The sequence below is a fragment of the Microtus oregoni genome, unplaced genomic scaffold, assembly GCF_018167655.1.
Source record: "Microtus oregoni isolate MIOR12 unplaced genomic scaffold, Mior012 000010F_ref0000083, whole genome shotgun sequence".
Classification (NCBI taxonomy): domain Eukaryota; kingdom Metazoa; phylum Chordata; class Mammalia; order Rodentia; family Cricetidae; genus Microtus; species Microtus oregoni.
Genome location: NW_024543069.1, coordinates 15,995,806 through 16,023,262, shown reverse-complemented (window position 1 = coordinate 16,023,262; position 27,457 = coordinate 15,995,806). Strand labels below are relative to the sequence as shown.

At 42.7% G+C, this 27,457-nt stretch overlaps 1 protein-coding gene across 12 annotated transcripts in view; it reads right to left on the bottom strand.

Moving 5' to 3' along the window:
• Plch1 (phospholipase C eta 1) overlaps window positions 1–27,457 on the bottom strand; it is a 192,137-nt gene that overhangs the window by 34,344 nt on the left and 130,336 nt on the right. For all 12 annotated transcript variants that reach the window (XM_041659099.1, XM_041659098.1, XM_041659101.1 and 9 more), the window contains 5 exons: window positions 26,375–26,578; window positions 19,890–20,010; window positions 16,066–16,237; window positions 10,853–10,960; window positions 1,310–1,471 (listed from right to left, as the gene is read on the bottom strand). In XM_041659099.1, coding sequence (XP_041515033.1) covers window positions 1,310–1,471; window positions 10,853–10,960; window positions 16,066–16,237; window positions 19,890–20,010; window positions 26,375–26,578 — 767 coding nt within the window. The remainder of the gene's footprint in view (window positions 1–1,309; window positions 1,472–10,852; window positions 10,961–16,065; window positions 16,238–19,889; window positions 20,011–26,374; window positions 26,579–27,457) is intronic.

Below are 27,457 nucleotides of genomic sequence, written 5' to 3'. Positions count from 1 at the left end.
TAATTACCCAGGTAACATTATTTCCCTTCTCAGATCTTTGATGGGGTTGAAGACTATATAAATGTAGTTACTTTCTCTCATGACTTGGCCAAGTTATTTATTATACAAGACCTAAGCTAGTTAGAATAGGATAGTTGTACTTATTGTATATAATTTCATAGTAGGTTTAGAACTCTTATTTAAACAAAAGGGGGAGGTGTTGCGGGAGGTCCTCCCACTCCTCCAGCCTATCACCGCTGAGGTACCAGCCCATTGGGGCGTGGTTTCTCTCCCTTTAAAAAAGCGGCCACTTCCCTCTCCTCTCTCTCTTCACTTCCTGCTCCACCGGCGACTAGACTCCTTTCCTGGTTGCGTAGAGGGCTGTTGCCTGGGACAGTGATCTGTAAGTTTTTTCCCCTTTAAATAAATACCACCCTAATAATCATAACCCCGAATTGGTGTGGCATTGTTTGTGACTTACGCCTTCACCCCACCCACCAAGGACTGCAGCTAAACAGAGAGAAACTCACCAATAGAACAAAGCTAAGTAAGCAAGCCCCTTAAAATAAAGAAGCTGCAAGAAGTGTCTGCTAAAGCCGTAGACAGATGGTATCAAAAGTAATTCATGGAAGAGATGGCAAGGAAGAACCCGGGAGATGACTGGTATAAAAACCCACCCAAAAATTGGTGAGGCGTAAGAACCAGGGGCTTATGGGGGGATGTTGACTCACCCTTGACTACTTTATGTGTGTATATTGCCTATGAAGACCTAGTAATCCTGACCACTAACTGTTCAAAGCGTATGGATTAGGAAGGTAGCTACACTGGACATTGGTCATAGAATTGAAACTACTTTATCCAAGCTAGGAGAAACAGTACTATCGCCAAAGCCATGGCCCTTCTCTTCGACTTCATTTTCTCATCCGGTAAACAGGAGAATAGCGAGCCAGTTAACCTGTGAGTTCTTTGGTACTTCTAAGAGCCCATTAATTGGTAGGAGGTCCATGTCACTTATTGTCCCAACTAAGATGATTTAAGAGAGAAACTAGGCATATTTAGGACACCAGGTCGACAGCACACAGCAGAGCTGTCTCGGGCAATCTGAGATCAAAGTCATTGACCCGAGTTGGTACTTTCTGTGCCCAGGTCAATGCTAAGTGTGTTGCACACATCCTCACTTACTTTGCCCAAGGATTTTGTTGCTCAAACTTTACAAGGATAGACAGAGACATTGGAGGAGCATTTCACAAAGGAAAGGTGCTTAGAAACCGAAGAGGAGGGTCCGTTTTTTTCCCTTGGCGAGGGGAGCGTTCAAGAGGAGATTGTTTACCTGCTTCAGGTGGGTGTTTAAGCCTTCATGTGTGGCCTTGAGTAGAGCCCTCACTGTGAAACTGTCAGGATCTTCTTTGTCTCGAATTTGAGACTCCCTCAACAATGATTCCAGTTTTTTCCGTATGAAAGATTCTACCTGGTGCTCAGTGGTCCCATTACTCTGAAAAAAAAATAATAATATAAACAGACTCCTGTAGAAGATGCCTTCTGCCCAAGACAACACTGACTTTATAATCTCATGATCTCTCGGTCACCTGTAAGATAGTAAGATACTCGTTGAACAATTTTGAACCCCCTCACCAAAAACCCCCGTCTCGGTCAGCTGCCCTTCACTGGCTACATGTGTGTTCGGCTCTGTTCACACAAAGTCTTATTCTACTTCATTTCAATGATGTGGATTCTGAGGCCTTGAGAAGTTAAGCAAATTGTTGGAGGTTTACAGAGGTAGCCAGTAAGTGAGGAAAGATTTTAAACCATTCCCTCTTGATGCTCCACGCTTTCCCTAGAGGGCAAGCCAGGGGAACCTTCAGGAGATGAAGCTTTCTAAACCTACATAGTTACAATTGAGCAAAAGTACTATTTTTAAAATGGACTTCCTTCACTGAGAGGCAAAAAAAAAAAAAAAAAAAGCTAAGGGAGTTTCCAAGGTTGCTGACAATTCTGAGACAAAATTTCTTTCTGATCTCCAACACCTTGACATCATTAGTTGGTCCACAATATTGACTTGATTATTTTAAAAATCACAACCAATTTCAAGGCTTTCGGGGAAACAAAGCAATGCCAATACCTCACATGGAATCTCACACAGCCCCCGTGTCCTCTCACAGACCAGTGGCCCCAGGCTGTGTGCACTGCCCTCTGCTGTTTAACTGCCTTGGCCTCTCCCTTTGTCCAGATCTGCTCCACAGATTATTCAACGGGTTGCCAAAGACCAACCTGCCCCAGGAATGCAGGGAGTCGTACCATTCCACAAGAACAATTCCCACACTATTGTGGGAATATTACTAGGAGGCCCATCTATCTGACCCCTTCTGAATGTATTTCACAAAATTCTATAAGAGCAAGGCAAAATAAACATAGAAAATTTAAAAAAAAAGAACACCTTTGCCAGGATGGATTGCTACATTTCCCTGTACTTATAAAACCTACATTAATGTGTTTAAAATGTCCAATTAACAATGCATTCCACCCATGATAGAATCAGGCTCTGAAGGAGACACAAAGAGCTTGCACTGGAGCTCAGAAGTGAACAAGCATAGCCCGCCAGTCACAGGGATGCTAGGAAGGACACGCCATTCCTCCTGGGTAGCAGAGATAGTGCCAGAGACAAGGTCCGACCAGAGAGCTAAGTGTTCGACAGTGAGGAAGGGAAGGGCTTCCCTGCGGTACCCAGTCTAAACAAAGGATTTAAATGGATCAGTCATGGCCTAGAGCAGGAGGAGTTCAGAGGAAAGGCAAGGACTTTGGGGACTGAAGGGATTTGAAAGCCAGAAGATGGGGCAGTCAGAACTCTGCATAAATAGTACTGTAGGAATAACAGCAGTCCGCAAGCATCCACCAAAGGGGGCCAGGAGTCTGCAGATGAAAATCCAGGCACAGCGGTTACTGTGGAATTAATTAGTACACAGGCAAGGATGCTGGGGGCATAGATCACAGAGAGTTTAGGGAGGAAACTTATTTTGATTAAAACAGACTTGTACCGAATCTCTGCCATATGCTAGGTGACACATACTAATAAGGATCAACCCACTGTCACAGTCCTTGGTGCCATGGGGAACTATTCAAACAAGTCAGTATGAGTCAGGCCTATGGGGTACCACCGGGGCACAGAGAAGGGCAGGCCACCTGCCTTGGGAATTCAGCTTCTTGGACTGAAGAAGCATGAAGCAATATATCTTAAAAGAAAAGACCATCGATTTCCTGTGACAGCTGTAGGAAATGACTCCAATTTAGCAGCTTGAAACAAATTCATTTTCTCATTAGTCTGGGGGGCAAAAGTTTGGAGCAAAGTAGGGTCACGGTCCCTTTGGAGCTCTGGGTCCTGGCCTCTCCTCACATCCAGCAGCTCCCTGTATTCCCTGGCTTCTGAGAGGACAGCTCTCTCTACCTGTGGATTCACATCGTCTTTGCCTATGTGTACCATCTGTTGGCCTCCTCTTCTGAGAATACTTAGCACTGAATTCAAGCCCTCCAGAAGCCCAGGACATTCTCCTCTCAAGATCCTTAACAGAAGAGAGTTAGGACTTCACCCTTATTTGGGCTTCAGCATCCAGGAATGTTGTGGTTAGTTTTTCTTTTATCCAGACCACTAAAGCCTTGTATGCTATCAGCTGTAGGTGGCTTCACTTTTTCCCATTTGTGTGTTTACTGGAGTAGCACCTTTAATCTCCTTCACCTTTTCCTTTGTATTGACAATTGGGCCAATTGTTTAGCATGCCTAAACAATTACAATTTACAATTTACAATTACACGTTTACAGTTGCCTTCGGCTGGTCAGTGTCTGCCTCTTTGTCCCTGAGATTCATCCTCTCCAGCTTTGATTTAAAGAGAGAGGCTCGCAACTCTCCTTTTTGCCTGAGCAGCTGGGGGCTACTGTAAGGCCATTGATCAACCTACTTTCAATACTGTTCTGTATCAGGGACTGGCAAAGCCCAAGTGTAAAAAAAGAAAAAAAAAAGAGCTGAGGAATGAATGGCAAGTTAGTGAACAGATCAGAATACACATATTAACAGATTAGGTGAGTTTATGGAAGCCCCCCCTCTAAAAACCAATGAGAGTATCAACATCAAAAATCAGAGATCACCATATATAATGACAATATAATCATAAAGATTAACGTATTGGGGGATATGAAACTGTGCCAGACACACAATATGAGCACATGTTGTGGAGAAAAATCGAGCTGATGTCCTTTTTCAGTGCCACACCGCAACAAACGCACAGGCTGAAAACACGGTACCTGTCAAATGTATTAAGTCAAAGCTCAAAACAACACGGTGCGCCTGTCTGGCAAGCACAAGGGCATCTCTGTGCCAGGCCACCTTACAAAGCAGTGGCCTCCAGCAGCACGTTATCTGAACCACTCGACACCCTCTAAGGGACGCACAAGGACCTTGTCAAGAACCACTCGTAATGACACAGACCGAAGAAATACTCAGAAGCTCATCCGAGAACGGCCCTAGGAATCTGACACCGAGACAAGCCGGGGCACTTCTCCAACAATGCGGGAGCCATTCTTTCACACCGTGGCAGGCAGAAAGAGATGAATTTTTGGCATCTAGCTGATGCTGAGCTGGCTCGCATTCTAAACAACCGTCATTCCTATTGTAAAACGTGGAAAATCGTCTGAAATCTCTCTGCAGGAAACTTGAGGGTGTTTCACCTAAGGCCATGAGTGGAGCCCACAGAAGTGCTGTAAGATCTCTTACTACTAGCGTATTTGATCAGGTGCTCCTGGGCATGGAGGGGAGGACCTGTGGAGATGGAAAGAGAAAGCTTGCTGGAACACCTAGAAGACCAGAGCCAAGCAAAGAGGGCTCCCTACACCACTTCTTTTCCTTGCTCCGGGCCTCGCAGAAGCAGAACACGATGAAGAGCTCAACTGTGGGCACATCAGAGGAGCAGGGCTAATGCTACGAAGTCCAGGACGGCCGGGGCTGGTGGAAAAACAAGCGCCTGACACAGAACTTAGTATTCCCTTCACATCCTCTAAAAGTGGGAATTTGCCAAAGGAATGAGAGCCCTGCCTGGTGATCTCTTCCTTCCCTTTCTCTGATTTTCATCGCGACAAGATTTGCAGCCACAAAGAACAAAGGAGCCCGCAGCTGAGGTTTCATTCCTGTGTTAGCATTCAGTCCCAGACTCCAACAGCACTGGCTGAAAGACAATTCAGACAGGCGGCTGACCTCAAGACCTATCTGCCACGTGCGGCTCCGCTAGAGACGGGAGCGGAGAGTCCTGTGTCTCTCGTCCTTTTGTTCCCTGGGCTGGAGGGAGTGGGCTGCTGTGGGAAGAGGAGAATCGTCATTTAACATGGTCAGCAGCGGTTTCTCCCTGATTCAGTTTTCTGAGAGAATGAGTGCCATCGAGGAAGCTGTCATCCATCCATCCATCAATTAATAAATAAATCACAAACGCATTCTCCGCCCCCCAGCACATTTTCACTATAGCAACATTCAGAAAGAAGGCTGCCCCACACCAGTCTAGGAAGGAACTGGAGACACTAGACACTGGGGTCACCAGAGCAGTGGGCAAGACTCCCAGGCTACACAGGGACCAGTATCACAATCTCTGGGCTGGGACAAAGGTGTTAGCACCCCTGAAAGCTCCTTGCCATACCACTATGCAGCTGAAGTCGGGGCCTTCTCTTTGAAAACAAAACCAGAAAACAAGATACGGGGCCATCTCTACATCCCTCAATGCCTTTTCTTCCCTGCTTAGTACTGGACTTTGGCAACAGGAAGAAAATATATTAGCTGCTCCTTCGATTGCCCTATATAGCTTCAAGCCCATTTCCTGAAGACATGAGGTGAAGGACAGCTGCTTTTCAGCTGCCATTTTCTTTACTTCTCATAGAACGATCTTCTGTCCAAGAATCGTATCACAGAGTAGAAAGAACTGAAATCTCCCATGACACCTCATTAGTCCTTGTAACTTGTTGCTAGGATATGACCTGCTGCTTGGCACGTGTCATTTCATCTCAGAGTGGACAGAGGAGTAGCGAGACCCCAGAGCCCCAAGAGGCAGCTCATCCATTCTATGAATGCTGTTATGTTTGAGACTAACGACGTTCACAAGTCTTCTTAAAATGTCTCGAAGGAAAGATGATGAAGTTGCAGCGATAGTTGTGGGAAGGGGAAAACGATTAAAATGTTCAGCGAGTGCCAGAATGGATAATGATGTACAGAATAATGGGGTACAATGGGGTGTATTGGGGCTCAACTGGTGCTGGTAGGCTTGATGTTTGTGGGATGAGCTTCATGCAAGAGAGAGGTGCTGTTTGTGCCCAATAGACTGGCTAAACACAGACTGAGAGAGTTTTAAGAAAAATAACTCAAAAGCTCAACAGAGGGAGAATAAAATAACCAAGGGAGTTGAAATTCAGGAGTGAGAAGTCTGGCCACCCCCAGGCACAGGGGGTCCCATAACTGAATAACAATGATCGGGCTGCCTGGAATCAAATCTGCTAGATTACTGTACTGCAGCTGGGAGGAAATTGTCCCTTACGTCGCTGAGCTGTGATTCTTGGGTCACTGAGCACACTGGCTTTACCCTGTGGCTTACATATCATGAGCCAGATTTTCGCTGTGGCTGAGGCTACAAAGTAATACAAAACAGAAGCTTAGACGAGCCAAGCATAGCAGAAGACATTCATCGCATAAGCAAGAATCGTCATGGGATTTGAACAGCCAATGGACTAGGAGAAAGCCTGCATCCTGCTCAGTTGGGTGAGCCGCTATACCTGCCCTACTCTTGGCCTTGGGGTTCATTCTGCCTAGAACTTTCTCCCCATATATTAAACTAGCTAATTCTTTTTTTTTCTTCAGATCTTTAGTTAAATGTAACTTTTAAGGAAAGTTTTATGTAGACACCCCCTCTAAAAATTCAACACACACACACAACTTTTTCCTTTAGCACGTATATCTAACATACCAAATATTTTACTTGTTTGCCTTGTTTCTTATCTGTCTCCTTTCTCTTTCACTAACGTTTAAACCCCAGGAATCTTCAATCTGTTTTATCCACCCCGGTGTCATCTAACACCAACAGAGATAGCACAGCTCCAACAGGAAATGCCCAGTAAAAGCTGGTGACATGGATAAACTATCTTAATAAGATCATGAGACTTGGCTCAGCGGTTAAGAGCACTGCCTGCTCTTCCAAAGGTCCTGAGTTCAATTCCCAGCAACCACATGGTGGTTCACAACCATCTGTAATGAGGTCTGGTGCCCTCTTCTGGCCTGCAGGCATACAAGCAGACAGAATACTGTATAAATAATAAATAAATAAATATTTAAAAAAAAAAAAGATCATGAAACTTTATGGTCTGGTGTCCATGAACTGGGATAAAAAGCTTTCGGTATTACACTGATTAAGATATGGCTGATAAACCTAACCATGTAATTTCAACTTACAGCTGAGATAAAGGACTTCCTTTACAGAAATGGCTTTGTGGGTAATGACTGGTTCATACAACCAACCTACACTTTTTATAGAAATATGATCAACCATCTTTAAATCTGCTACGTTGATAAGATAATTAAACTCCCTGCTTCTCAGTGGAGTATAAACTGACTAGTTACAATAAAATACTCTCAAATTCTAAATTCTCTTTTCTCAGAGGAGCTAAAAATATAGAAATAAAGGTTGCATAAAAACTTTATATATTTCTACTGAAAATATTAAGTGTTTTTGTGTGTGTATGTGTGTGTGTTCACACAGTTTCTTCTCCAATGTATGTCAAGAAAGTCTCTGTAAAGCCTTTTTTTTTTTTTTTTTTTGGTTTTTCGAGACAGGGTTTCTCTGTGGCTTTGGAGCCTGTCCTGGAACTAGCTCTTGTAGACCAGGCTGGTCTCGAACTCACAGAGATCCGCCTGCCTCTGCCTCCCGAGTGCTGTGGGGCGCTCTGTAACTCTACTCAGGTCAAATGAATAGTCATGACTCTCTTTGTAGAGACACATTCTAAAACATTGATCCACACCAGAGCTTAGAAAGCACCCAGGAGACTATGGGCATAAGCAGAGAACCCTGGTACAACTATTATTCTGTTTTCACGGAACTGTATCTACAGTGAAATTTCATAACCACAGACATTTATAGAGAATAAATAAATTTATAGACATCTATAGAAAATAGAATTTTGTCAAGCATGGTGACGTAAGCTGATATCCCAACTATTTCAGAAGGATCAGTAAGTTCAAGGCCAGCCTTGGCAACAAAGTGAGGCTGTGTCCCAAGATAAAAAGTCAAAAGAAGACTGGTGACATAGTTCAGTGGTAAAGTACTTGACTTTACCTGGATTCAACCCCGAGTACCACAAAAAAGTCTCAATGGGATCAAAGAAAAACTGATACAGCCAAGTGGGCCTAAGAACTAGATCAGCTTTGATTGCACACTGCAATAGATGTCTACATTTGTCATGGTAACAGTAGTTGAAGCTACCACCTCCCCGTTTCACAAAACAGCATTTCCCACACAGGTAATATGCACAGCTTCTGCGTCCTCCGCAGATGGTAGACTATGCAGCTAGTAACCCAGAGATCTGAAGGACCTAGAGGCATAAGAAAGGGAATCAGAAAAGCTGGGTTTATTAAATAAGACTTGAATTATCCACAATTAGAAGATACCAGTTACAAAGATAGCAAATGCCTAGAAAAGAATATATTTAAAAAACTAATATAGTTACTATATTTTCAGTTATGAAACTATGTAGGTTTTGTGACCTATTAGTTACAGATATTTAACTAGAAACCACTAAGAAGGAAGGGATGAATTCAGATCATAATTTTTATTCTGTTCCAGCTGAATCTTCGCCATTTCCCCTCTTCAAAGCATGTTAAAGCCACGAAAGAAATGTCTATGAAGACTTCAGCTGTCATTAAGTTCTTGTCTCCTTTGAAAATAATGGCAGTTCCGGCTGCCACCTCAGAGGTGAGGCATCAGAGTGACTGGAATTTAGAAGATAGTGTCTTGTTGTAACAACATAATTGTTGAATTCAGGATAATAGTGTATATTAGGAGAGATTATACAAAATGTATCTGGGGACAGAATAATGGTTCTGATGTCCATGAAGTGCCACTTTTCTGTGGAAATGAAACTACACAGTAAAGCCTGCACTGCTTTGGACTTATCATGTGGCACCAGAAATCATGTGACCATTGACAGTAACAGGGACAGCATTTCTTTGAGCCTTAGAATTCTGCAGGTTCAAACTGCAACCCCTCCCTCACTCCCACGAGTCAAAACACTGATCTACTGCACAGAGGTTCTTGCATGTAAGAAAAAGTCCAGATCCCAAGGCTAACTTCAAATGCCACTCTATTGAGGATGTGGCCAATTAAACATCCAGCCAAGCATCCCACTCTAGTAAGGGCTTCGGAATCATTGAGGCCAAGGCATACTTTCTTGGTGAAGGGTTTTACACCTTAATAAAGCAGACCCAGGTGTGGCTGGCGCCTGGAGCCAGCCTAAAGTACCATAGGGGGCAGCCAGTATTTGGTAGGGAAGGTAAGGCCACACCTACTCATGTTCCTAAAGAAGACTGACAATCCAACCACAGTTTAACTCCCAGACCTATTATAATATGTGCGTTTGTTCCTGGAAAGAGCACAAGTGGTGTGGTGGTTTGACTGAAAAATGGCTCCCATAGGCTTACAGGGAGTGACACTCTCAGGAGGCGTGATCTTGCTGGAGTAGGTGGTCACTGGGAGTGGGCTTTGAGGGGTGAAATGTTCGAGTCCAGCCCAGCTGTCTCTCTCTCCCTGCTGCCTGCAGATGCAGATGAAGAACTCTCAGCTCCTTCTCCAGCATCATGTCTGCCTGCATGCCACCACACTTCCTGCCAGGATGAAAGAGACTAAACCTCTCAAATGTAAGCCAGTGCAAGTTAAATGTTTGCCTTTGCAATTCCCATCAGAATCCCAGCAAAATTCTTCACTAATCTTGACAGAACAACACTCAACTTCATATGGAAAAACAAAAAAACCCTGAATAGCCAAAACAATTCTCTACAATGCAGGAACTCCTGGAGGCAGCACCATCCCTGACATCAAACTGTAATATAGAGCTACAGTAATGAAAACAGCTTGATATTGGCATTAAAACAGACAGGTGGACCAATGGAATCAAATCAAAGACTCTGATATTAATTCACAAGCCTATGAACACCTGATTTTTGACCAAGAAGCTAAAAGTATACAATGGAAAAAAGAAAGCATATTCAACAAATGGTGCTGGCATAACTTGATGTCAGCATGTAGAAGAATGCAAATAGATACATATCTATCCCCACGCACAAAACTCAAGTCCAAATGGATCAAAGACCTCAACATAAAGCCAGCTACACTGAACCTCATTGAAGAGAAAGTGAGAAGTAGCCATGAAGGCATAGGCACAGGAGAATGCTTCTTAAACATAACACCAGTAGCACAGACACTGAGATCGGCAATTAATAAATGGGACCTCCTGAAACTGAAAAGTTTTTGTAAGGCAAAGGATACGGTTATTAAGACAAAAAGGCAGCCTACAGAATGGGAAAAGATCTTCACTAACCCCACATCAGACAGAGGACTGATCTCCAAAATATATAAAGAACTCAAGAAACTAGATATCAAATTACCAAATAATCCAATCCAAAAAAAAAAATGGGGCACAGATCTAAACAGAGAATCCTCAACAGAAGAATTACAAATGGCCAAAAGACACTTAAGGAATTGCTCAACATCCTTAACCATAGTGGAAATGTAAATCAAAATGACTCTAGGGGCCGCCTTCTTCCTGGAGTTCGTGAAGGGCAAAAGGGGCCTTGAGCCTGCAACTCACATAATGTAGCTTGAACTTGCACTCATCCTCAATCTCGTCTGCGCTGTCCTCGTCAGACACTTCTCCTTCCTCTGCATCATCCCCAAGGTGATACGGCAACTTCTTGCCCTGAAAGAAATCAAAACATTGTATCTGAAAATGCAAATACATGCATGACAGCCCCAAAGTCGAGGTCAACTAAGTGTCTGTTGAAAGATGAACGGACACACAAAACCTGCTCTTCTCATAGGGAATATTACTCAGCCCTTTAAAAGAACAAAATCCTGATACACATTACAACATAGCAGAAAAAAAAAATAATGACATCTTGAAATTAGCAGGCAAATGGATAGATCTAGAAAACAACATATTGAGGGAGGTAACTCAGACCCAGAAAGACAATTACCATATGGACTCAGGCATAAGTGGTTTTTCAAAATAAAGCAAAGAAAACCAGCCTATAATTCACAATCCCAGAGGACCTAGACAACAAAGAGGACCCTAAGAGAAACATATATGGATCGAATGTACATGGGAAGTAGAAAAAGACAAAATCTCCTGAGTAAATTGGGAGCATGGGGTCCATGGGAGAGAGTTGAAGGGGAGGGGAGAGCCATGGAGGGGAACAGAGAAAAATGTAGAGCTCAATAAAATCAATTTTAAAAAAAGAATAAGTAGCCAGGGCTGGGCAGATGCTCAGAGGGTAAAACACTTACTACACAAGCATGAGGATCTGACTTTGGGCCCCATTAGCTTGTGTCTATAATCTCAGGGCTTCTATGTCAAGATGGAAGATGCGACAGGGGAACCACTGGAAACCCATAGGGCTACCTCAAACAAGATGGAAGACAAGCACTGATACTTGTATTTATCCTCTGACCTCCACTGTGTCCCATAGGCACACACACAGATGCGCATGTGCACACATGCATACACATAAATAGAAAGTTAAGAGTAAGTACCTCTATAGATTTTGCCTCCCTCTTGTATATTTCCCAATTTATATTCAAAAAAAAAGAAAAAAGCCATGAGAAGGCAAGACCCGGGGTGTAATAAGAGAGAGCTCTAAGGTAGCTATCTATGTTGGTGGGCTTCTGGCTTGAGAGCAGAAAGGAATATTAAGACGACATGGAGTCGTACCCAGACTATGCTGTAGGGAAAGGGTGGTCAGAACCAGGCTCTGAGGCAAGTGACCGAGGCTGTTGTTGGCAGCCTCCAAAGTGTCACTAATGTCTCCTAGGGGCTCTTTTCTCTACCCTACTACAATGCTCTCTTCTTGAATGTGGGCTGGACCTAGTGACCATTTCTAAACATGGAGCAAAATGATAGGTGGGGTGCCCTTCCTGAACTTACGTTCCTACTTTTCCTCCCATATCCGGCCACCTCCCTGCCCCCACTCCTCTCCCCAGTCTGCCTTGAGGTAACTGCAGTTCCCTGTGATTCTTTCACTTCAGGTTTAAGCAGAACACCCAACAGGGACTTGGGGACAATGTCTGCTACTTCAAGTTGCTAAATTTGGGGACAATTTGCTGTGCAGCCATAGACACCTAATATACTCACAAATGGAGTCACAGGGGCAGAACTAATCCAGCAAAAGTACCCTTTGCAAAACAGTAAGTGACCGAGAGCACTGCCTATAACCTCACAAGCCACACAGTGGCCTCAGGAAGTGTTGGCAGAAAGGCGTCCTCAGCAGGACAGGCTCAGTTTGGACCCCTCCTCCTGTTTTTTCTTCAATGACAGAGGAAAGCCCATCTGATGGGTCATTTTTAGGCATCCTGCCCCCTCCCCTGCTTTTAAGAAAGGCTAAAAAAACAAAGAAATATCTAACGTTTTTAACTCAAAACTGAGATAGGACATTTTGAAGTCCTTCGTAACTGATTGGTGCACTTTAACGCTTCTCAGATTGCAAGAGGGAGTTCTGCCCCTGTCCAGGACGCCCCTATACACCCAAAGTCCTTGACCCTAGCCTTCGGCACCATGATAATTACAAAATGATCTTATAAACATGTAATAAAAGCAAAGCCTGCATTCAGAGAAAGCTTTTAGGATTTGGCGACTTAAATACGTCCTTCAACTTACAGAACGGCCTTTCTGGGACTCACATGGTCAAAAACGAACTTGTGCCTTGTTTTAGACGAGGTCTTATAGATTACAGGCTGGCCTTGAACTCATTTTGCAGCTGAAGATGACCTTAAGTTTCTGATCCTCCTGCCTCTACTCCTTAGTACAGGAATTACAGGTGTACAACAGCAAAGTCCAGTTTCGGTGGTGACAGGAATTGATCCAAGAGTTTCACGCATGCTGGGCAAGCATATTCCACTAGGAGTCCCACCCCCAGCTCCAATTATAGCAGGTCGGCTCAGAATTAGAAGGATCAAATATATATAAATATGATTTTAGGTATTATCGATGTAGAATGCTCCCAGAATATGAGTTCATTGTTCTTTACTTAAGAGAGTATTTATAGAGCTGTTAGGCCAATATAGCAAGCACTCACTTAAGTGGTGGCCCGGATACACTCGGCCACCACAGACACAGTGATATCACCATCTTCCATGTATTCACCACCAACTTTTTGCTGGGCACAATGACCAGAGTAGACCTCTGCACAGCTATTAAATGCCCCGACAGCACTCTTTTTTTCTTTTAAAATAGCATCAAAAACAAATCCATTAAAATAATGTCCAGTGGGACAAAACTAATAAACACAAAAGAATCACCAAGTTAAGAATAACCACTCTTAAATGATATAATTTGATTCCAGGAGGCATGAGGGCCACGCCAGCCAGGAGAGGAGTACAGCAAAACAGGCCTCAACTCCCCTTTGCTTCAGGGTGGCATAGCAGGAAGGAATAACAGCAAAAGGCTGTCATCACAGAATAGCCATTAGAGGAGCTCCTTGCTTTTTTCTAACGTATCTCAAAGATACTGCATGCTGATGCCCATATTTTTGGCCAGCTTTTCTGTATTCCTAGTTCACTAGGATACTTTATCCAGGCAGGAAGAAAAGCATTGCAAAAGGACGTTGTTGGTTTGGTTTTGGTTTTGAGACAAGACCTTGTTCTCTGTAGCTCAGTCAGGTTTTGTGTTTGCAATCCTGCCTCAGTCTCCCAGGAACTGGGATTACAAACATACACTACCACGCCCTGCCAAGAGTGTCGTCTTAACGTGCTTTGGTCACAGCTAGCCATGGAGAGAAAGAATAAAATTAGGACCTTGTCTAGCTTGAATCTGTGCGGGTCCTGTGTGTGTTGCCACTTCCAGCTTGAGTTGATTCATATGAAATGTGGAAATATTACTGGACACCTCTCAGTTTCAAACTCCCTGCTGTGTGGTCCACGGCAATGGTAGCACCCTTGTATCCCCTCTACAAGTGGAGGAACCTCAGAGCAAAGAGCAATCCTTCCTTTTAGCAATAGCAATTAGGGGAAGCTGCTAAACGTTATTTTGCTCCAAAGCAACCTTTTGCTTATTTTTCAGGAACACACGTACGTCCCTTGTAGATATAACTGTTTCTATGCTTCTGTTTGGTCAACTTGTAGACCTGTTGAGTGGTAAGTAGGCTTCCCACGCTGCCTTTGGGGTGGAGACTCTTCTTCTGCCAGAGCAATGCTGCTTTTGCTATAAAGGGGAGCATGCTGGAACACATCAGCCAGTCTTCAAATTTTATTCGCCTTTATATTCGGTCTTTACTTTCTTTTAGATAGAAGATCGCACAGGTTGCTTTCAAAGTTATAGCCTGCCTCTGCCTCTGCCTCTGCCTCTGCCTCTGCCTCTGCCTCTGCCTCTGCCTCTGCCTCTGCCTCTGCCTCCTGAGTGTTGGGATTAAAGACATGCATTACCATGCCAAGCTTTTTCCTTAACTTCTAAGAAACATTACCAACAGTGACTGACTCTCAAGTGCATTGGGGATGCCCATAGCTCGTAATGCTGTCACCCCTGCCAAAGACTGTCTCAGACTTTCTACCTAATATATTCTGGTACCCCAAAGGCCCTGGGACACCAAACAAATAATCTCTCTCTCTCTCTCTCTCTCTCTCTCTCTCTCTCTCTCTCTCTCTCTCTGAGACACAGTCTCACTATACAGCTCTGGCTGGCTTAGAACATACTATGCAGATCAGACTAACCTCAAATTTACAGAGATCTGCCTACCTCTGCCTCCCATGTGCTGGAGTTAAAAGAATGGGCCACTGCATGCATCAGCATGAGTAAGGAGTGTGAAGTATTTACAATATTATAAAGGTAACACTTCAATTCTGAATGCAGAAACCAGTTTTAAACATAGCAGTTACCTCTGGCCAGACTTGGGTAAATTGCTCTGAATATTCCTGTCATGTTATCAGCACCTTTTATTCAAAATGCTCTTACACAAGAGCCTGATAACACCATCCTGATGGACTCTGCATCTATACTAACGATTGAATTTCTGGAAAAACAGTTTTGATGGCTCTAAATAGCTCATTATCTTTCCTAGAGTTCTACCCTACAATGGGCTCTTATTTTTTCTCTCCATCATGGCACTACTCCTCTGCTCTTTACCTTTTCAAACTCTAAGACAGGTAACCATCCAATATTTTAGTCCAAAGAAAACATTCACTGGTGATAAGTGACATCGTAACACTGGAAATCTGAGAACTCAAAGAACTGTCTTTCTGACCATCGTTTGCATCAATGGTGTTCACTACAGCAAGTTTTCTCCCTTAGAAAATCTGCTGGTAAAACGCCAGCCACTCCACTCACCCCCTCTCCTCTCGCAAACACAGGCCCGCGGGGGCATTATGTCTGTGCCCATGTTCCTGTCTGAAGTGAGTGCTTCCCACACACATAACCAAGACCAACCAACCATGAAGATTTTTTCCCTTTTGACAGACAGTTATTGGAGCTTGAAATGGAAGAAAAGAATCTAAACAGAATGCCTTCAGACATGAAGTCAGAGAGCTTTCTCCTCTCCTGCACTTCACTCTGCCACACACACCTCTCTGTGGGAACTCTCTCAGACTAAAATAGCTCACACAGCAAGGACAGCCAGCAAAACAAATCCGTAGCACCCAATCAGCCATAACTTACCTCTGAAAGTGTGACTATACATTAATATAAAATGCACAGACAGATACATTTCCTATTTGATTTGACTGATTCTAATCATTTTCCCTTTATTTACTTGCTTGTTTATTTATTGTCAATAAAGAGGAAAGACTTAGTTGATCATTAATGTCTGGGAACGTCATTACCTTCACTAGGATTTTGCCTTTCAGACTCTGAGGGCTTGGAAGCTGCTTGGCCTCTCCTGTGTCTACAGATGACAGGTCCAGCTTGTCCTGGAATATTCCTTTCAGGTACTGAGCAATCTTCCTCTGCTGCTGAATACTGCAGTGGTTCTCAATAGACAGAATAACCGGGAACCTGGGGAAACAGCGATTGCAAGGGCGTTCAGTACAGCCAGCTCTCAGGGATTGTGAAACCCTGGAAACAGAATCTGTATGCATGGCGTTCTTAAAATCCCAGCCACCGAATGGGCAATACTGATAGATAATGAGTAAGATGCTAAAAGAAGAAAGACTAAGGATGCACTGAAAAAAAAATTTTTTTTTCTCAAAGCAAATACATCCTGCCAGGTACCACGAGTAAACAAATATTAGTTCTTGCAGAATGACTTAATTTAATGTTGGGCAAAAAAATGAGGTATAAAATATATATATACATGTGAAGCCTAAAGAAAGAAAATTCGTGATGTCATTCTTTCGTATTTATTCACATAGGTGTAAATGAACCAAAGAGACTATTGCATATCATTAAAGACAATTGCTTACTCTAAAAATATACCTGTCCCAGCTTGGGAACTAAGGGGAAATAATAGCATCATGCAGCTTTATTTTAAACATCAGGCCTCCCCAACATTATTTTTATAAAAGTGAACACCAGAATACAGTTATAAAAGAAGAAGAAAAAAAAAGCTGGACCAGAGAGATGGCTCAGCCTCAGCCAGTAAATGCAGTTGCTGCCAAGCTTCATGGCCTGGATCCGAATCTGGGCACCTACATGTGGATGTAGGTGAAAAGGGATTCCTGCTAGCTGTCCTCTGACAGCCACATGTGCAGTGTGACATGTGAGTACACACGCACGCACACACACACACACACACACACACACACACACACACGTCTAGAAAACCCACTATCTATTCTAAAGCAGCATGCAGGTTTCAGTACAGAAAAGGTAAAGTGATTCCCAAAACCAATCTGAGAGGTTGGCAGCCAAAGCAGGAAAAACAAAAATGGAATTTAGTTTTCTATCATGTAGCTTCAGAAATAATACGTGATATCTTCTTTTGAAATACACAAATTGATATTTGAATTGCCTAGTACATCTGTATACAAAAAAAAAAAAAAGATTTCTTTGGGCAAGCACAAGCTCCACAAAACAGCCTATGATCTCTCGAAATTAATTTCTGTTGATTAGGAAGCCCTGAGGCTGAAGTCCTCGGGCTGGTGCCTCCGACTGATGGTGGCTTGCTTTCCTGACTGTGGTCTGTCGTCCGGCTGTGCCCTCGGATGGGTTTTTAATCCGAGAGTGTTGTGAAGAGAAATCGACAGGAAGCCCCCTGAGAAGTCTTGCAATCGTGTAGGTTTTAACGAAACTCATTTTAAATGATCAATTCACATATAAAGAGCTCATGAGTATCTAGTGCTGCCAATAATAAGGCTGCTCGCAACCGGAGAAGGGATTGTTGAGCCTGCCCTGCTGAGGGACATTTGCCAATGTTGAAAGACAGTTTCTGGTGGGCAAAATTTAGGGATGCTGCCAGCACCTGGTGAGCTGTAGCTGGAGATGCGACCAAATGCTCTACAGTACACAAGACGGCTATACAATCTTGCCTCAGATGTTCATACTGCCAAAGTTAAGAAGCCCTGGTAAAAGGAAGCATTAGAAATAGAAGGAAGGTCCTTGTTTTTTACTGCTGAGTAGTACTCTAATATATATATTCCATACTTTCTTCATCCATTCTTCCATTGAAGGGCATCTAGGTTGTTTCCAGGTTCTGGCTATTACAAACAATGCTGCTATGAACATAGTAGAGCATATACTTTTGTTGTATGTTAAGGCCTCTTTTGGGTATATTCCCAAGAGTGGTATTGCTGGGTCCAGGGGTAAGTTGATCCCGAATTTCCTGAGAAATTGGGGGAGGGGGAGGGAAATGGGAAGCGGTGGTGGGGAAGAGACAGAAATCTTTAATAAATAAATAAATTTAAAAAAAAAGAAATAGAAGGAAAATAAAAAAGACCAAAATTGGTTAATATCCTAAACAAGTAAACGATATTCTCAGTTAAGGTGTTTCCTGTTTTAAAGATTTCTTATTTTCTATTATATTATGTGTATGGGTGTTTTGTCTGAATGTACGTGCACTCCCATTGCCCATAAAGGCCAAAAGAGGGTTCAGACGTCACTGAACCTAGAATTAAAGGTGGTTTTGAGCCAACTATGTGAGTTCTAGGAACCAAACCCAGGCCCTCTGCAGAAGGCACCAAATGCTCTTAGCCACAGAGCCATCTCTCCACCCCTAAAGTGCATTTTATCCAAGGAGTTGTAAGCATGAAGTCAGCATCCGAGGCACTGGAGGATCTTCTGAGGTTTGGGGTGGCACCATTTCATACAATGGGAAATACTGATATGTAAGATTCATAAAAATCAGGGCTTGAAAAATCAAATTTAACACAAAATTCCTCCATGTAAAAGATGCCAAAAACTAAATTTGTTATGCAACAAAAATCCTTTATTAGGAGAAAGCATTTCAGCCTCATGGTTAATTAATAGGACCAAATATTAGAAAGGCTACTACGCTTCTAAAATATTAATTTTATGCAATCACAATTTTAATTTGCTTCTTTAATTTAAAAAGCCTTTCTCATATGCTGAGTATATTGATGGTACCTGCTAAACAGAAAGAAATCAATAATTACTGAAATACAGTTTCATATTTTTCATGAGTTTACCACCTCATACCTATAAAAGGAAGGATGATATCAACCTTTTTATCAGGGTATTACATGCTGTGACGTGTTCATGTAGCTAAAGTATCAAGAAGAAGAGGGTAAATCAGCTGCGGGTAACTCATGCTTCCCAGTGGGTTGAAGTACGTGGGTGACATGGTGTGAAGGGTGCACAGAAAAGCATACACAAGTTCCAGGTTTGTGGGGGAAAGTGAGAGACAATCATTGCTTGCAGGTGCCAGGTTTCTGTGGCGCGATGATGAAATAGAGAAGGAAGTAGCCACATGTGAAGGGCATGAAGATATCCCGGGTGCTGGAGAAGTTTTAGAGAGATCCCTAAGACAAGAATTACAGCAGCAGAAACCACAGCATCAGGACACAGTTTGAACCAAAGCGGAAATGAGAACTGAGAGAAAGCAGTGAAGTTAAAGAAATAGTAGGTCTTCTCTGTGTTAGATGTCTTAGGTATCCTGAAGTGTCTGACATTCCACATTTTATTAAATTATGATGTAGTGTCAAAACACTGTTATGGGGCTGGAGAGATGGCTCATAAGTTAAGAGCCTTTGATGCTTTCCCAAAGGACTGGGGTTCAATTCCCAGCACACATATGGAAGCTACAAATTGTCTATAATACCAGTCCCAGGGGATCAGTGCCTTTTTCTGGCCTCCACAGACCCTACAGTCACATGATGCCAAGACATGGATTCAAGCAAAACACTCATACGTGTTAAAATGAAGCCTCAAAAATATTAAAAACTTTTTTGTATAATACTTTGTTTCCAAGCTTTATGGGTTTAGAAAAATTGGGAAGTCATTCCTTGTTAGGATATTTTCAAGGAGATAGGATGAGAAAAAATGGGATCAAGTGGGTCCCAGGAGTCCATAAACTTGGAAGCCATGGTACTTGTTCCTAATCTCTGTTGGGGAGAAGGAAGGGAGCCAGGGCAGTAGAAATGAAGGAGAGGGGGTCCAAGGAAGAGTGCTTGCTTTTCTGTAGCTGCTTTAACTTGGGCTGAGCTCCCAGGCGAAGGGGTGGAGCTTAGCTCCTGGGGCTTGCTGTACTTACTCGTTTTTCACGAAGGCATGCTTATTGATGGTCTCCACCACATCTCTGAAGAGAATTTTGGAAGTGAGCGTATAACCATGGTGGACCACTGGCTCTCCATCTGGGCCATCCCAACAGTCAACTGCCAAAACCAAAGTCACGTCAACAATATACTGTCTGGTTTCTTAATATCTCTGGAAATACCGGAAACATTTGTGATTATATTACTAGGACTTATCCCATACTACAATTATGACAATGATGTAAAGACGGAGAATTGAACATTCTGGCATACTTACCAGAATAAAGAGTTAAAGATGAGAAATGATGGGGGGGGGGGGGGTATGGATGTGTGTGTTTGCTTGTTTTGAGTGTTTATAGTTCACAAAGACATCATGCTCACAAGTAAACTCGCATTTATCAAGGTTTTTCTTGGAAATATAGTCTTCTAAAAAATGGTTTATTAACTAAAATAAATTGAACAGATAAATTTGTGTTTCATCGTAGCAACAGAAAGCAACTAGTTCTGCCTGAGCCTGCTTTGAGCTCATGCAACTGAAATATCACCTTCAACCAAGGTCTCTGGATAAGAGTTAGTCTGTCTACAGAGTTCGGACTTGCTCACCTCACAACTGTGTGAGCCCATTCCTTAAATGCAACCAACTAATCCCAATTTAGCTTTCTTACTCTAATTTATCAGTTCTTTACTGGTGAAGCTTAATTAATACAGGACCCGAGCCCTCTATGCACTAAACACTGGCTGGTCCTCTATCAGAGCAGAAAGTGACTATAACCACTGAGCCATCTCTCCACCCTGAAATCAACATCTCTTTCTTTTTTATTATTTATTTACTTATTTATTCAGGCAGAGTTTCAATATGTAGACTGGCTGGCATTGAACTTACAGAGATCTGCCTGCCTCTGCTTCCCAAGTCCAAGTATTCAAGGGATACACCGTCATTCCCAGCCTGAAGGGAACATTTCTAAATTCTTGTAACACATCATCCTGTAGTCATGTCTTAGCAAAAGACATCCCTCGCACGTTAATGGTATTACTGGTATAAACAGATACACTGTACTTTCTGGTATACAGAGTATAGCATTGTACAATTGTGTCTGCTACCTAATGGTTGGTAATGACAATGAAGAACCGTGCTATTGTGCCACTGTGCCATGCTTTGTATCATTATTTCAGAGTACATGCTTTCAATTTATTAAAAAAAAAAGTTTACTAGAAAACAATATGCTATTTTCCGTAGGCAACGGCTTTAAACAGATTATGTTTACTGTGTCCCTTGAACGCATTAAGGAGTCATATTGGACTGATCCGCACCACTTAGATTTGTGTAAGTGCATTCTGGTATTTGGCAAAATTGCCTGACACATTCCCTAGACTGTATCACCACCATCAAGCAGTGCATGACTGTGTGTAATTTCAACACTTATTGCCTGACTCACAGTCCCATTTTAGAGGAGAAATGATACAGCAGATAATATATTAATACCTTTCAAAGAAACAATGCAAAATATAAAAAGCATGCCGATGCCTGATTTGCCCATCATATCAACATGCTTTAGCCTACATAGGTAATGACACAGTGTTCTTTTGCTAATATTTAAATCACAGGCAGACTATCAACAACCGACACTGCTTATTTCTAATATTTTATGTCTGAATTCATTGAATTTCTGTTAATTGAGGATAACAACATGCCCAAATAGCACGGAGGCCCTGACAGCTAGATTCAAGGGAAGTTTCATAAGGCTAACACTGTGCTAGGGGTATTGGCAAAAGAGACACACACCAGGTGGTGGTGGGGCACACCTTTAATCCTAGCAGAGTCAGGCAGATCTCAGTGAATTCAAGGCCTTGCCATTACACACCCTGAAGGAGAACATTATCGCAGCTGAACTAGTGAATATAGAAACCCACATCATCAAAGCAGACAGTTGAAAGAAGGTAGACTCTCGGGTCACAATACTTTATAAAGCAGTCCATATGATCATCACTCTCCACTGTAAAGTATCGTCCCCAGCAGAAGCTGGCTAAGAAAAATATCTGTAGATCTCAGCATCTCTGTCTATGACCTGCTACATTCTAGGATCAGATTCTTTCTGGGCCAGATCCGTCTGCACTAAGGCGGGTGAGTGCCACTGGCACATAAAGACCGGGTATCTCCATGCCCAAGTTGTAAATGTGAACTAAGAACTTCAGGTTATATGATAAAAAGAAATTGCTGGAAGACTGAGAGATTGTGTGACCAGGTTTTAAGCCTTCAGAGACAAGTAACTATGCTAGGCTTAATCATGAAGGAAGCAGGTCCCCCCCCTTTCAGTGCTAGGCTTCCACTGTGTCTAGTCATTCTCTTGGAATCTGCTAGTCTGTATTCAGTCCCTCATAGGCAAGTCAGAAATGGCACAGTACTAGAATACTAGATTGAGTCTCCAGCTTGCAACCTATAGAAACTACCCAAGTCTGTGTTGAAGTTTCCTCTTGGAACTTATCCCATACCTCCTGGTGCCGAGGGCTTAAATGAGAACATATGGAAGGCTATCAGCCAAGACCGGTCCACAAAACTGAGTAGCACCCATTTTTCTTTCCTCAGTAGACTGAAGTTCAACGTGCTAACCAAAGCTTCCAAAAAGAAAATGATTTAAGTACAGAGCTGGCCACATTCCCCAGGTGGGTATAAATATTCTTCTTCACAAAACCTTTCTAGAAACAGTAGTTCAGTTATACTTTTACTGTTTGATTATACTTTATTCTAAGAAGAAGAATTTCAAGTCAAAGAGAGACATTTACTGACATAAGCTAGTGGAGAAAGACTGAGAAAGGAAAACTGCACCACGAAGCCCAGTGTGGTCTGCAGTGCTCTGTCGAGGCTGAGGTAGAAAAGAAGGCTACAATGAGTTCAAGGCCAATCTGAGCCACACACTGAGTCCTTACAACAACCCAGGCTATGATAGAAGGCCCTACCTCAAAACAAACAGAAAGGCAAAGAATAAACAACATTCTGTGCCAGGATGTATTTCAGATTGTATTAATATCCAGGGCAGGTGGCCTTTAGTCTTGAAATGATTCTTTGGTGATTGTCAAATAGAAAGGAGATAGGGACGGTCCACATTCATTCATCTGCTGCACAATGTCTAAAATCTCCCATTCATTTTTAAAGGGCTAACACAACAAAAACCATACATCCCTCGTTAGAAACTGACGTAGAGGGGTAGCTTTCCTTTTTCATATCCAGACAGAGCTGGAGGATTAAAAGTTTTGGTTCAGTATATGAAGATGAGCATGGGAATACAGTCAAGCTCAAAGAGTGTGGTTTGGATGAGAATATCCTCATAGGCTCATGAGTGCCTGGTCCACAGTTGCTGAACTGTTGAAGGATCAGGGGGTCTTGTTTGAGGATAAGTGTCACTGGGGGCAGGCTTTGCGATTTCCGAATCTCATGGCTACCCCCAGTTAGCTTCTCTCTACACTGTGGTTCTGTATCAAGATGTAAGCTCTCAGCCATGCACTCCAGTAATATGCCTTCCTGCCACCACCCTTCCTTGTCATGATAGTCATGGACCCTAACTAACCTTCTGAAATTATAAGTCCCAATAAATTCTTCTTTCTTAAGTTGCCTTGATTTTGGTGTCCGCAATTAGGATACCTATTGTGGACAGGTAAGCAGAAATAGAGACGACTTGGTTCTGAGGGGCCAGAGAAGTAAAAGAAAGTGCAGAAAGGAGACAGCAGCAAGTCACAATGGTGTCTAGAGTGGACAGTTACTCCGTGAAATCACTGAATGTCATTTTCATACTTGGCCTCCAAAGAAATGTTGGCATTTAAAATGAGCGGCCACCATCAGCATGAATGCAGTGAGGCTAGGTGCACAGGACATGGCTATGATATCAAACACAGAAAATTATTGAGGGTTAAGTGACCAAGGGGATGGATAGTTGAGAGCAGAATGCCACTTCAAGACCTGTTACTTAGAAGGTTTTTTTCTCCACGTTATTACTCTGAGCATTTTGAATGTTCAGCTATTAAACCACCTTACTTAGTCATTATAATGTCAATACGTTGTCTTGCAACTATTGTAAAAAAAATTGTCATAAAATAAAACAAGTCTACAGAACCACTTTGAAGTAAGATTGTTTTTATATATAAATAGCTCAAACACCTAATGCATCAAATTGTCTCATAAGAAAGATATCCAGCCATCAGCCCACCAATTTGCCTGTCTATATTTGATTTTAACTACCGTATCCATAGACACATAGAGACTTATGAAACATTTATCATTCTGGATCCTTCTGTTAAGTTCAGGTATTGTTATCCAAATGACAGAGAAAGACAGGGGTTTAAATGTTTAAAAAAAATCACTCTCAACTTGGCAGGTAGAATTACACTTCTCTTCCGCCCTGCCCACTGGATTTCCATTAGCATAGATCAGCACCATCATCCTCTCTAGCTTCCTCTTCATCCCTTCCACCCTTCAGTTCTCTCACTGAGCTCTCTCGGGTTTATCTCTTCACCATTTAGTCGCTGTTTACAGTACCGGAGATGCACAAACTCCACCATTGCAGCTAATATCACCCATCCTCTTTCCCATTTTTATTTTGAAACAGGGTCTCACTGGGTTATCCTGTGGTTATCTCAAGGGCCTTGCACTTGAGAACTTTCAACCTCAGCACCCCCAAGCAGCTGTGGCTAAGAGGTTTGCACAATCAGATCAGACTATTCCAATATTTTTAATTCTCCCTTTAAACAATAATAGGTGTCCCGCCACTCTCTTGGATCAGTTCCCACTTTCCCTCTTCCTCTACAAACAGACACTCCACGGAGTGGGTCAAACTACACCTACACAGCACTGTCTAAACTATAAGCTGGGCCCTACACCTGCAGGCTATTAAACTCTTATTTAGGGCTCCACCTTCCCTTTTCTCTGCCTCGTGATGCATGGGGTGAAAGCCAGTACCCTTAGGTTACTGCCACCACGACCTTAGGTTGCTCTCAGTGCTTTCTCATCTGCACCCACAAACCTCAGAGCTTGGTGAGATAAACGCCTTCCCTCTTAAGGTGCTTCTTATCAAATATTTGGTCAGAGTGCTGAGGAAAGTAACCAGAAGAGAAAACTGGTATGAACACTGGTTGGATGCACCTGACTCGGAGGCCTCTGGAACCAGCTTGTAGAAGTGTTTCCAGAGGCTGTGGGCTAGAAGCTTGAGGTCAGGCACCTTGTGGCACAGTAGGGTTCCCTAAACTGGGCTCCTGAATAACCTGTGAAGACATGAAGGCAGGCCTAAGTTGCAAGGAAGATTACAGATATTGGAGATGCCAGAGATTTAAAATGTTTCCAGAGTTAAGCAAGCTCAAGAGAGAAACCATAGGTACACCAGACAAGAGAGCTTGCAGAAAGGACTTCTCAAACTTGTGTGAATCCAGATGATGCGACCAACAGCTCCGAATGCTGGATGGAGCTATGCAGGGCTTGGTGCTTACCCTGGTGGATTCAGGGTTGCTTTGGCGGGATCTTCTGGACTAGGCCCCCATTCCTCCACTTTGGAAATGGTTATGTTCTCTGGGCCATTGTATTGTTTTTTAGATTTTACAGGAGGCTCACAGTTGTGAGTAACTGAGTCTCAGAAGAAAGTGAACCTTAAATAGAATTGATTATGAAGACTTTGGAGACCCTTAAAAGAATGAGTGTGTTTTCTATTGCAAGATGAGGATAAAGGACCCGCTCAAACATGGATGATGCCATCCCATGAGCTTAGAGCCGAACTGAATAAAAATGGGGAGAAATGAGAAAGCCTGATGACCAGCCAGCACTCCTCTCTCTCTGTTTCCTGACTGTGGATGCAACGTGTTCAGCCTCCTCATGCTTATGCCTCGCCTTCCCCATCATGATGATCTGGTCCCTTCAAGCAGCAAGCATAAGCCAAAGGGGAAGAATTCCTTCACTAGCCACCCCCCCCAAATAAAAATCTGAACCTAAACCATTATGCCTGACCCAACTCTGCTTGCTTACTTAAATTTCACCTCACACTCTGTTTGCCTATACTGACATTCCTATACCATGCCTGTGACTCAGCCAACAGAATCCTCATATCAAACCCCATTTCTCAGTACGTGCTTGCACACAATCTGTGAGCTCTTCAAACTCAAATACCACATCTTATATCTGTGTCCTCACCACTGAAACTGATGAGCAATTTAATAAATGTGGACCATGAGGTCTCTACAAAATAAAAGGTTGCCTGAAACGACATTTGCTGTTTTGTATTTTAAAACATCTTTTTAGGGAGATTGTTACTTTGATTTTTTTTTTCAACAATTCAGTGTATGTTTCTCAAATATTGGCACATTTCTCTCTCTTTCATGATTGAAAATAAGGAGACAAGGAGGAGAATGACTTTATAATGAACAAAAATATGTAATTATTATAGAAGAAGCTTTTTGGCCTCTATTATTTAAATGGCCTATTAACCATATTCAGACGAACTCCACTTACCTTCCACACACCGACAGCCCTCTTGTAGTACCCGTGCGTACATATCCACCTTGGACTGAGAAAGGAGCTGGTCCCCCGTCAGGTATGTGTTGTGAGACGAAGCAATGTAGTAGTTGCAGAGGGGCTGGTCCATGTCCTGGTACACTTCGTGGTGCAAAGGGTTAAACACATCACAAGCAGGACTACGCATGAAGTTGGTGAAGCCTTCAGAAGAAAGAGGGAAATGCCACAGTGCAAATGCAAAGAATAGCTACTTAACCGATGCCAAAGAAAGACAAAAAGCAGTCAAGAATGGTCATAAGCAAGTATCGGGACAACGTTCATGGTGACAACTGGAGCCAAGAGAGGTTTGTTTGATGCCAGAGTAGCAAATATATATATATGACTTTGGGGAGTTGCCACTTAAATATTTCCTATAAAAAAAGAATTGACATGTTGTCAAGACAAAAGTATTAATTAACTACTAAAGTCAAGCTGTTTGTGTAGCGTGACCCCAGGGGTGACCAGTGTTGCCTTAGAGCCATATGTATACATCAATCAAGCAGAAACTGATAAGTTGTTATGTTCTGGAAAACAGCACATGGCAAAGTATAAGACTAAGCCTTTCAGCATTGCCTAAATTCGGAGGGTGACTAACCGTGAAACTGGCTTTGGGAAAAATGCTGCCAATGACTTTCACATAAATAATTTAGAATCAGTGCTTAAAAGTTGGTGTAGAAAATCTACCAGTTTTCCCGTAAGCTTTCAAAACACAAAACGTGAGTAGAAGTTGCGAGCACTGTCGTGGGTTCATGAGTTAAGACACAACTGACCAGAAGTAGGCACCACTACGATATGTTGTTTCAAGTCTTGGAGACTCGTTTGGTAAAATCCAATCTGGAAATATCCTGAATCTTCAGAATTTCCTCATCATGGCAACCTTTATGTTTAAAACCAGACACCATATCTAATTGCCATCTTTGGGGGAAGCCGCAGGAAAAAATGTTCATATCTTAATACAGTCTTAAGAGGCCCAATTTAGTTTGTCTTCTGTTCTAAAATAGTTTTAATGATAGAAAATTTGAAATAATTCCCCCTCATTTT